General features: G+C 40.4%; 1 protein-coding gene across 1 annotated transcript in view; it reads left to right on the top strand.

Annotated features, from left to right (window-relative positions):
- Window positions 1-7,440, top strand: part of LOC308080600 (NACHT, LRR and PYD domains-containing protein 3-like) — a 60,047-nt gene extending 52,607 nt beyond the window's left edge. Inside the window, exon 17 of the mRNA XM_080422494.1 lies at window positions 6,833-7,440. Within this exon, the coding sequence (XP_080278620.1) occupies window positions 6,833-7,380 (548 nt within the window). The 3' untranslated portion in view covers window positions 7,381-7,440. The remainder of the gene's footprint in view (window positions 1-6,832) is intronic.
- The last annotated feature ends 5,218 nt before the right edge of the window (window positions 7,441-12,658 follow it).

Below are 12,658 nucleotides of genomic sequence, written 5' to 3'. Positions count from 1 at the left end.
CTAATTAAGACTAATTAAGACTAATGAAGCAGTTTCACAAGAGGTTGATGGTCACGTTTCACCCTATACATAACCTTGACCCTAACATTAGTGCTTAGGGTTATAATTAGTAAGGGTGTTCATTGTTTTCATCTACAACTTTTTAGCAAAACTGGCAAATCTCTCTGGCAGATCTACAAGCTCACAACGCATTCTGTCATGACACATTGTGACCTTGTAGATCAGCTATGTTTGATTATACAAAGTATATAGTAGGGCTTAAATAGTTAATCTATGTTTTGTATAAATACTAATATAAATCTACAAAGTCAATTGCAAATAAAGTTTCCAAATAATTGTTGAGGAGTAAAACGTACAATCATTGATATAGTGGAGTAGAAGGATGAAGCATTAAAACATGGACATACTCAAGTAAAGTAAAAAGTACCAAAAGAAATCCACTTAAGTACAGTACTAGAGTCAATGTACTTAGTTACTTTCCACCACTGGTTCTAGTTATAATGATAAACAGATAAGTTCATTATTAAAACTATATAACAACAAATTTGTTCATAATCTCCAACACTTGGATTACACTGTGAGAGTTGTTTTGGAGTTTATCTACAAGTTTCCTAGGGCATGGTGAGCATCACTTCCTGTCAATTTGATCACTGAAACCTGATATAAATCGACAGGAAGTGATGCCCACCATGCCCTAGGAAACTTGTGGATACATTATTATTGTTTTGCTGTTTTTAAAGTCACACTATGCACTTTTGGGTATCAGCTACCACTTTGGACACAAATAACAACGTCTTTCATTCATTACCCAAGATGCTCTGCATCCCTGCTCAGTCACACTAGTGACGTGCAGGCGCGTATCGTCATTGGGGCCAACGAGGCCATGGCCCGGTCTGTAAACCCAGCTTGTCCCTGTGTAGGGGCAAGATCCGCCAGGGGAAAAAAACTAAAAATCAACATTAGCAGCCCCTCACCCTATTCTGTTGTAGCCGACCACAGAAAGTCGCCTTTGTTTTCAAATGGGGCTCATTTGCATTCGGCCGAATTGTTAATGAGTGGCCATTAAAAAAACAGTTTAGCCATCAAACCGGTTTCCTGCCAGGTACCGAAATAGCTTCACATTTCATTATTGTTGTGAGTAGCAAAAAGGAAACCTCGGCCGTCCTTCTCTCCATTGCGCAGAGAGGCCACCTCTCTCCATTCAGAAATGGAATAGAAGAAGAACCGTCGTCCTGAAACACCATCGCCCCAGGTCTAAACCGGCGGCCTCGGTCCGCGGAAAAAAATGGGGCAGTGTGTTTTGGGACGAGCGTTCCGTTTTCCACCCGGAATGGCTCCGTAATTCTCAATAGACTTATCAGCCGTTGTTGCACGAACCCCCCCCCCCCCTGTTCTGGCCCGGTTCTGGCCCGGTCACCGTTAGAATCCACCAAACGCCACTGGTGACGTGAGATCTTTGTTTGAGCCTTTTGTCTGAATGGGCGTGGCTTTGCAGAAACTAGCAGTGAATGACGCTTCGGCGAGCTCCATGCCCGTGCTTGTCTATTCATGCACTGTGCGGTGCATGTTCCCATTTTACACACTCAGCTCATGTTTATACATGTCCTGACTGCTTTATCATTTGAACACTGGAAAATGTCCCGGGACATTGTCCGATGTTGGCCTTTCATACATGTAGCATGCAACAAGAGAATGGCCCTCATTTATCAACGGAGCGTATAAACCGGCTTATATTTTTCCATATATTCGGCCGTACACCAACGTCGAAGTCACATTTATCAACGAATCCTACACAGCCAATCCTAGCGTACATTGGGTCGGAGCCTTGATAAATGTCACGGCTGAAACCGAGCGTCATTTAAATAACACGCCCTTAAATATTCTCGAAACAAGTCAAGTCACACACACACACACGCACACGCCTCTCTCTCTCTCACACACACATACACACACAAGCCCAACTGTGTCTTTCATGTAATCCGTAGTGGTACAATCTTTGTCACGGCTTGTAGCCTACATGAATGACATAATTATGATACCAATCACATCGCCATGAATGGGGTTTGTATATTAATTTATTTAAACCATACCGAGCAGTGCACAAGCAGTCATGTAGGATATTCCCTGTGAGACTCGGACGGGCGGCAGTGATCCCGTGCTGCCACGTTAATAAGAGATTCGATCGTCGGGTTTATATCCTTAACCCAGCCAGGTTGTGTAGCCTACATAACTCTCTATGACATAACTCCATAACATAGGACAAGCTACTGTAAGTTTGTAGACCTCACTGTCCATGAAAAGATGGTCGGGGCTCCCGAAAATGCTCTCGCAGAAGCGCTCGTATATTTTGAAAATAGCAGCTCTACAAGCTCACAACGCGTCGGGATGGTACCTGTTGTGAGCTTGTAGATCTGCTATTTTCAAATAGCCATTGCAGCCAGATCTGCAAGCTTAACCGAATGACTGTTAAAGCAGTTTGTTTCAATTACTTTATAAAATGTTATATTTTCACAGGGATTATATATTAGTGTAGATATACATTTTGGAGTGGATTATGTGTCCAGATGCTGTCAGACAGTCAGACAATGCTGCTCCGCAGGTCTAGAACGGGCGCAGCCAAAGTCAACAACTGGCCCTCGACCAGACGTGAGATCTCAGCGTACGGTAGGATGAATCCAACGTCAGGATATATTGATAAATGCCGAAAGTTGCGGTGATCTCGCCGTATGCCCATTATTTGGTCTGCGCCGCGTTGATAAATGAGGGCCAATATATTTTTCAGATGCGTTCACACATGAAGGTAATAGTCTGATTTGATAAGGTGAGGGGCGGGGTCTGGGTTGTAGACGCACACATTAGCTACTCCCACTTAAATATAACGAGGGAGATGTGAGGATTTTACTTTCTTCCACAGAACATGACACATTGAATTGCTTGACATGCAGTCTCCTATTGATGCACCCATACAAAACACAAACAAAACATATTTCCTACCATAGTAGAACTAATATAGACAACGAGCTACAACCTACTTTTCATCAAAAAAAAATCTAACAGCTCGGTAGATCGGCTATTTTTGAAAAAGTTTGTCAATAGAAAAACACAAAATTTGACTTGGTATAAGTATATTTTGATGCCAATACTTTTGTACTTGTACTCAAGTAAAACCTTTATTGTAGACCTTTTGCTTGGAACAGAGTATGTTTTATCTGGTAGTAGCTTATTAATACTTTTACTTAAAGGACGACTTCACCCATTTTCAACATATCTTCATATAACTGGTCCTCACTAATGCTCATTATAAGATGGCACCATTTAGGTCTACTCACTCTGTGTCTCAGAGGAGGGCTGTGGACAGTTCAGACACCCGTCTACCAGTGACATCATCAATGGGGAATCCAAGCTAATAGAAACTACAGGCTTTTTTATTCCTGGAAAGTTAGCATGTTATAATGGAAGCCATTGTTCTCAGGTTAATACAAATCAAAATAAAACTTTTGAAATAATGAAGAAAAAAATAAACCTTCCTAACGATGATGTCACTGGTACACGGGTTTCTGAAGTGTCCACAGCCCTCCTATGGGACACAGACTGAGTAGATAAAAATTACACAATTGTATCAGCACCATTAGTGAGGATCTATTATATGAAGATAGGTTGAAAATGGGTGAAGTCGTCCTTTAAGTAAAACTGGTAAATGGTCCGGCCGGCTTGGGAATCAAACCAGAGTTTTGCTGTCAGGCGTTAGATCCCATGTGGTACACGTCCTAAACACCCACATTATAGTTATTTTATTTATATTTTTTTGGGGGTGCCGATATCCAAGTGATAAGGGCGTGTACCACATAGGTAGTGGTAAAGAGTAACAAAGAATATTTACATGAGTACTGTACTTGTTGCCAAGACGACGATGATGATAGGATAATCGTCCCAATTAAGGACGTAACGCCAGTATGACGTCGCCCTAAGATCATACGACACCATGTCCCACCCATAAGTACAGCGGAACGCGGGAGCGGACGCAGACCAGCTGTAGGATAATAACCTGAAGAGTATCTGGAGACTTGAGATAGAGCCATACCTAGGAGAGCTATACTCAGATAGAGTTGTACCTGGAAGAGTTATTCCCAGAGGAGCTATACCTAGAATCTCATAGTCGGCTGAGCCGCTCGTCTCAGTCCCAGCCAGCCATACTGCGACAGTCCCAGGACCCAATAGTGCCTAAAGATACAGTCCTTAATACCACATTGAAGTCGTAACAGAGTCCTCCTCATATCTGAGGTATTTTTACTTTTACTTCTACTCCAGTGGTTCTCAACAATTTAAGGCCTCGACCCCCCAAAATAATCATACTGGGGACCCCCCACCCTGACAAGCACTTGTCTTGGAGTTGTAGGAGTTGAGGCATTACATTTTGTTTATCTCTGTTCCACAGATACTAGGGGTGTGCCGATATATCGTCCCGCGATATATCGCGATACGTTTTCGTGACGATATGTATCGTTTTGGGGGAAAAAAATATCGTTTAGATTTATTTTTATTTTTTTTACACAATATTAATAATCAGGCATGCAAACAGTCCCGAGGTGAAAAGGGTGACAACATGTTGGTTTTTTTCGGGTCAGGTGTCACACTATTGCCCTATTTGAATTCAAAACCCGGCACACCCCTAACAGATACATATTGTGAAAATAGCAGATCGAAAGGCTCACAACGCTTCGCGACGCGAGGCGTTGTGAGCTTGTAAATCTGCTATTTTCACAATATTTGCATCTTTCTTCGGTAAATTGGCAATGTGGAGTTTTTTATAGTATAGTTTGTTGGTTACTCTTCACGCAGTAGCCTAATGGTCTTTTTTATTTTTTTCCCTCTTTCATTTTAGAGGTATTAAAAGTCCTTTTAGACCGGGGAAAGAATCTGTGTCATATTTAATTTTCTTTGGCTATTCAAAAATAGCAGATCTAGAAGCTCGTAGCGCGGCACCGAGTGCCGGCTACGAGCTTGTATACAGTATCTGCTATTTATGTAAAAGCTGCTATTTGTGATTTATTTTGCAAATCTTTGAATATATATATATTTTTTTTAAAGCAAACATTTGTAACTCCAATCTTTGATCTGGGGATTCTACAAATGTCATCTGAACAGTTTTCTGAAAAAAACGTATGTTGCTACTGTTATTCAGTGGTGTTTAAAACCTTTTTCATGTCAAGGACCCCCAAAATGATGTATTTGGCCGCGGACCCCCATCTCAAAATATTTTGTTCCAGGGACCCCCCAGAAGCAAAAAATCCCTTTAAAAAATATTTTTCTAAAATAGTGGATCTACAAGTTCATAGCGCGGCACTCGGTGCGGCGCTATGAGCTTGTATATCCTTTATTTTTGAATAGCCAAAGTATAAAATATGGATAAAGTGGTTACACGGATGCGTTCCCGGTTTGAATGGGTTAAACTGTCACTTTATAAATGTGCAGATACCCTGTATACAGTTATACTGCATGTTTGTTTGTTTGTTTACTGTTGAGTGAGAAAACAATGTTGCACATTAAGCAAATCATCTGGGGAAATTATCCCCACAATCCCCCCCTGGGGGTCCCAACCCACAGGTTGAGAACCACTGTTCTACTCCACTACATCTCAGAGGCAAATATTGTATTTTTACTCCACTACAATTACCTGAAATGTTTAGTTACTTTGTAGATTTTGATTGTTATTACAAAACATACATTAACCACTTTGGCTATTTGAAAATAGCCGATCTACAAGCTCACACTGTGTCGCATGAAGGATTTTTGTACGCACTTTATACATTTGGACCCTTGTACTTTTACTTTTGGTATTTCTGCATTGCGGTATTTATACTTTTACTTAAGTAAAACATGTGAGGACTCAACTTGTTTTTTGCAAGTTGATGACTTTCACTCCGTTACATTTCAGATATAAATATTGAACTTTTGACTTTAACCACTTACTGTAAAGCCTATTTCACAAATAGATTGAAAATAGCAGATCTACAAGCTCACAACGTGTGAACGTACTGGAGTATTTACTTGAGTAATACAGTGTCCACCACTGGCTCTGATGTCTGACAGCGAGTGGCTGCTTTGCTGCATGTCACTCCTCTACTCTCTGGCTGTTTCCTGTCTCTCTACTGTACTATACAATAAAAACATATAAATACATATATAAATGAATAAATAACACACACACACACACACACACACACACACACACAGGAATCAACACAGTGTGTGCATGTGTGTACATACGTGTTTGTGAGTTTGTGTGTGATCCTTTATGATTTCAGCAGGTGTGTGTGTATTGTGTAAGTGTGTGAGTGCGTGTGTGCTCACAGTGTGTTCACTCTGTATCATTTCAGCAGGTGTTTGTGTGTGTGCGTGTGCGTGTGCGTGTGCGTGTGCGTGTGCGTGTGCGTGTGCGTGTGCGTGTACGTGTGGTGTGCGCGTGTGTGTGTGTGTTTCTGTACAGTGTCACTGCATCATTTCAGATACATGTCTAACTTGTATTACTATACTTGTGAGGACATCAACGTTTTAAGATGGTGATTTTATTAACCTATTAAGACCGGGAGGGGAACGCATCTGTGTAATGCATCTGTGTGTGTGTGTGTGTGTGTGTGTGTGTGTGTGTGTGTGTGTGTGTGTGTGTGTGTGTGTGTGTGTGTGTGTGTGTGTGTGTGTGTGTGTGTGTGTGTGTGTGTGTGAGTGAAATTCTAGCCTGGGAACAGAAAAACTCCTCTCAGCAAATTATATTTATTATTAAGTTGTATGTGTTTGTAAACTGGTGTTGTATTGTATCTTGTTCTCTCATCAGATGTGTGTGAACTCACACTGGATCCAAACACAGCATGCAGAGACCTCTCTCTGTCTGAGAACAACAGGAAGGTGACATGTGTGGAAGAGGATCAGAGGCATCCTCATCACCCAGACAGATTTAAACGCTATGCACAGGTGATGTGTAGAGAGAGTCTGATTGGACGCTGTTACTGGGAGGTAGAGTGGAGTAGAGGGGTTTCTATAGCAGTGACATACAGAGGAGTCAACAGACAGGGTGATGACAGTGGGTTTGCATACAGTGACAAGTCCTGGAGTCTGGTATGTAATGGTGATACTAACAGCTACACTGTGTGTCACAATAAGAAGTCCACTGTCCTCCCTGTCCGTCCCTCTGGCTCCAACAGAGTAGGAGTGTATGTGGACTGGCCTGCTGGCACTCTGTCCTTCTACAGAATGTCCTCTGACACACTGACACTGACACACCTGCACACCGTCCAGACCACATTCACTGAACCCCTCTATGCTGGGTTTGGGTTTGATCCTGGCTCCTCAGTGTCTCTGAGGCAGAGAGAGGAGGAGGGTTAGGCGTGACTCCTCAGTGTGTGTGTCAGATGTAGGAGGTACAGTATAGGTACATGATACACAATGAACACTGTACAAACGCACGCACGCACGCACGCACACACACACACACACACACACACACACACACACACACACACACACACACACACACACACACACACACACACACACACACACACACACACACACACACACACACACACACACACACACACACACACCTGCTGAAATGATACAGAGTGATTTCGCTAAACAGGACCACACACACGCACTTATGCACTTATGCACTTATGCATGTGCACACACACACAGAAAGTGTGTGCTTCTGGGGGGGGGGGGGGTCCCTGGAACAAAACATTTTGAGATGGGGGTCTGCAGCCAAATACTGTACATATAATTCAGGGGGTCCTTGACAAGAAACGGTTTGAGAACCACTGATTATAGCAACATAGCTTGTATATATGCTATTTTTGATTAGCCAAGGAAATCTAAAAATGACACGGATGAGTTCCCGGTCTAAATGGGTTAATGCTATTTATAATTTTTATTTTGTTCCATTTTTAACCCAAACTCTAAAGCTGAAAATATTCGATCTACAGTGGTACACAGTAACTAAGTACATTTACTTGAGTATTAAGTATTATGTATTTTTTGCAAACTGATGACTTTAGCTACATTTTAAATATAAATATTGTACTTTTGACTCCAGTACATTTCTAGGAAGGGACTCCTGGGACCCAAACGTACAAAATACATTATGAATGGACCACTTGAGTCCTATTTCGTGTGAGGCGTTGTGAGCTTGTAGATCAGATTTTTTTCACTACGTTTGAAAATGTTTGATTTTTTCCCCCCTCAAAATATCAACACATTAATGCATTGATTTTCAAAAGAAAATGTACTTAGTAATTTGTACTTTTTAATTCTTAAGTATTTACTTGAGTATATGCTGTCCACCAATGCAGATCAGTGTGACGCGTTGTGAGCTTGTAGATCGGCTATTTTCGGTGTGTGACATTGGTGTACAGTTAAGTGTACATTGCCAACCCTAACTCCTAAACCTAACCTCTAAATGTCTAATCCTAATACTAACCCCAACCTGAATGTTTTCCTAATTGTAAGACATTTCAAAATCTTTATTTTTAACCATAAAACAACTTTTTTTTCCCTCACAATGTCTATCTCTCAAATCTCATTATAGGCCTACTAGACATTTTTCCTTCACAACAGTAGTAATACACATACATGCATCTATGCACGCACGTACGCTCGCACACACCACACACATGTACACACACACACGTGCATGCACGAGCACGCACACACGCGCACGCGTGCGCACGCACACACACACATTTGTGGCGTGGCTCCTCAGTATTTTATGGGTTATACAGAATATATAATGATAGATAGAAATGATTCTATGTCACGTATTTGATGTTTTGGGGTCTTAGGTTCACAAACCTTGAATGTGAAGGAAATAGACAACACAATAAAAAAAAAGAAGAACAAAAATGTATTGCTGATCGCCATTTTCACTATTGTAAACCAGTGTCATTTTCTAAATTGAATGTGTCTGTTTGTAAATTCAAGTCATTTTGTCAAACATGATTCTGTTTGGAGTAATGTGCTCAAACAATCTGTTTTAATAAAGAGAATATTGAAGCTCACAGTGGAGAACTGACTCTTTGTCTTTTCACTTTTCCTTTGTTTTATTGTGCTCGTAAATTGTATTGGCTTTCCAATTTGTTCCTGATCACATATTTATTTTATTGTTATGTCATTAATTTATAATGTATTAACAGTCGCTTCAAAGATATTATCAACTAATTACTACATGTAATAGTTAACATCACTGCACATGTTTATGTAGTTCTAGTTATTGTGTTTTGAATAACATTAAGTTTGTCATATTTTAGTCATCTGAAATGTTTCACTTTTAGTCTACTTTCAGTTGACTTTCATGATTTAATAAGATTTTAGTTGACTAAATCTACAGCTGATTCGACTAGAATGTATTTTGGCAGGCCTAGAGGTGAAAATACCCGATCTACAAGCTCACAACACAACACTATTTTCGGAGCATTGCACCCACACGCAACCAAGCATAAAATTACTTGTCTTAGTTGTACTGGATCTCTTCTCCACTGGTTCCTCACTAACATTTTAGTCTAGTTTTTATTTATTGACAAAATTGTAAATATATTTAGTCATATATTTAGTCATCATAGTTTAGTTATTAAGTGTTTATTTAGTTTTTGTCAGTGAAATAAAATAGTTTGTTGACAAAATTAACATTGATCAATATGTATAGATGGGTTTCCGCGCGACGTCATCACAGAGCAGAGTGCGCGATCTGCGCATGCGCGGGGGAGAACGAACCGGAAGCGCCATTCACTCTATTGTTATTTTCGGGATTTAGATAGGCATAATGCTGCTATTATAGGCATAATAGGCATAATGCTGCTATTATATACAAACAGATCCAACTTCCGACAAATCATTTTTATTGAGTAAAGAAGATATTACAAACTGCATCATTTAATCTACTTTCATTAAACCTGGTGAAGACCATTTATTTTAATGAATGTACAATGGCCAGAGATGCTGCGGGTAATAGCGCCCTCTACAGGCTCATCCCGCCACTGCGCGCGCATCATCCTCTCATGTTTACAAACAGGAAACCCATCTATTGGTGTGTATAATAGTTAGATGTACTGTAGGCCTACATACAAATGAATAGCCTATAAATGTAGGCACACGTACTAGTACAATCTATCACCAGGCAATATGTGCTTATAAAAGGTATATTATGTGCAGAGAATAAACAGTACATCAACATTATGTACAATCTATTGCCAGTATTATGTATAGAAGTTACAGTATGTGCAGTCAGAGAATGTCTATGGGGGTTCAACCATTTCATCCACTAGGGGGCAGGACAGGGCAACATGTTATACTGACCGACTCTCTACAGAGCAGGTCTGACAGTAGATGAGTACTCAGGCCTGACATTTCATCATTTGATCAAATATTACATCATGATTTGACATCATGGTGATGTCATATTTTTAGGGCACACAAGACAAATGCCAGGGCAGGAAGGTCATCAAATAAAACCATGATTTTAAGTCCACAGACATAATGCATCTATTTATTTTTTTGTATACAACACACCACATGACACATTGTGAGCTTGTAGATCTGCTATTTCAAGAGACAAATTTACAAATTTTTAAATATCTTATGTTTTAATATATAATATACTATCTTACTATTACTATTATAATATACCCTAAGGGTCCTTTTTGTTCCTAACTTGCAATCATTTAGCTGGGGAGCCCCTGGAACCTCATGGACCCCTGGGGGTCCCCGGACCCCACTTTTGAAAGCACTGATTTAGATAGCAGGTTGTTTAGACAGATGTAAGGTTTGATTGGTTTATGTACCATTTAATTGTTTTCTTTGCACTCTTTTCACTTGATCATTTGCCCTGCCATTTGTTGACTAAAATTCATGCCATTTACTGCGATAGTAAAATACATCCTAAATTGTAATATAAGCCGACGTAGCCTGATGAACCCTATAAACAGTCTCTTCAATATTACAATTTACAATTGTGTTGTTTATCAGACTTATCCTGAGCGACTTACAATAAGCAAGGTAAACGTATAATATAAAATGCAGAGAGACAGTGTAGTGTCTCAATAAACGAGGATCACAAGTAAGCCAGGAACCTAGCATCAGTCTAAACAATATACTATCAAAATAATAATCTATACATTGAACCGGATACCAGGTAAACAATGAACCGAGCATCTGTTTAAATAACATGTTATCTAAATTACATTTTAACATTGTGGTCAAGAAAAACAAGCCGAAGTAACAAAACAACGTGAGAGCAAATGACCATGGTCTGTCTGCATGGTCGTCATATAGGTCAGTCACTAGCATCAATGAACAGAAGGTAGCTTCAACTACTTTCAACCTGGCATCCCTATCTTGGCCATCTCATTATAGGAGACATTCTTTACAATATAATTTAGAACAAGAATTGCAAAGAAAAAAAAAACAGGGAAAATATCAGATCTACAAGCTCACGATGAGTAGTGACATTGTGCTATTGTTGCTATTTTTAAGTGGTTAAACCAGAATGTTGTAACTCTTTAAAACAAAATGAGTCATTTATGCCACATCCTGCCGAGCCAGGGGACGACGCACAAATTTAGTCACTTTTCAAAACATGTCACCAACAGCACACACTTGTTTTGAGTGCTTACAGTACATAGATGTTTATCATGTTCTGTCTGAAAGGTGCAGTCACTATGTGTGCTAAGCGCTAAAACAATTGTCCCCCATCCTGATGAAAACACCAGATGAATATACACATACCTTTTCAAAACAATGTCAAAGAAATTGTCAAAAGTAGCAAAGATAGCACACACCCCTAGACCAGTGGTTCCCAAACTATATAGCTCCAGACCCAAAAGTGATGTCTCCCTGGGACCCAAACGAGTGAAAATAGCCGACCTTTTTTAATGGAATTATCTTGAAAAAAAATGTGAATTTTGGGGGAATGTTTTGAAAATGTTTTGGAATAATTCTTAAAACCCCACAAAAAAGGGGGTATTTACCTGCGACCAATAAAAATTGGTCCGCGACCCAAACATGGATCCCGACCCAGTGTTTGGGAAACAATGGGCCCCTGGGCATGGGCTTGTAAGACGTGCCCCCCCCAACATACACACACTGACTTACAGCCTACATAACATAATACCTAAATGTACCTTTACATCAACAGGATCGGTAGCGCATGTATAAACACAATTAACTGCAAAAGCATTTGAACCAATGTGTAAATTTATGCTCCGTCACACGAAGGTGTCACGCGTCGAAAAGATCAGATCTACAAGCACACAACACGTCGCACATGTGACGTGTTGTGTGCTTGTAGATCTGCTGTTTTTCGACCCGTCGCGACACAGTCGCATGACGAAGCATAACTCAGGCTTGAGACACACTTAAACACTCACTTAAATGGTGTCATGATGGTTTGTTTCCTGTGACAACGTTCCAGCAGGACTTTCGGGGCTGTGTTATTGACATAAATGACTCAGGCATTTGACAAGAAATGTAAATGTAATAATCACGACAATTCCCGCAAAGGCTCTGGCTTATAGGGGCCCCCCCTGAGCTCTTGCCGGCCCCCGGAGGCCGAGGACCAGCAGGTCCGTTCGGTAATCCCCACCCCTCCCCACCAGAATACTGTAGCTACACC

The sequence above is a fragment of the Gymnoscopelus braueri genome (genome assembly GCF_963280865.1).
Source record: "Gymnoscopelus braueri genome assembly, chromosome: 24".
NCBI classification, from domain to species: domain Eukaryota; kingdom Metazoa; phylum Chordata; class Actinopteri; order Myctophiformes; family Myctophidae; genus Gymnoscopelus; species Gymnoscopelus braueri.
Note: the sequence above shows the minus strand (reverse complement) of the source record. Positions and strands in the feature narration are given on the sequence as shown.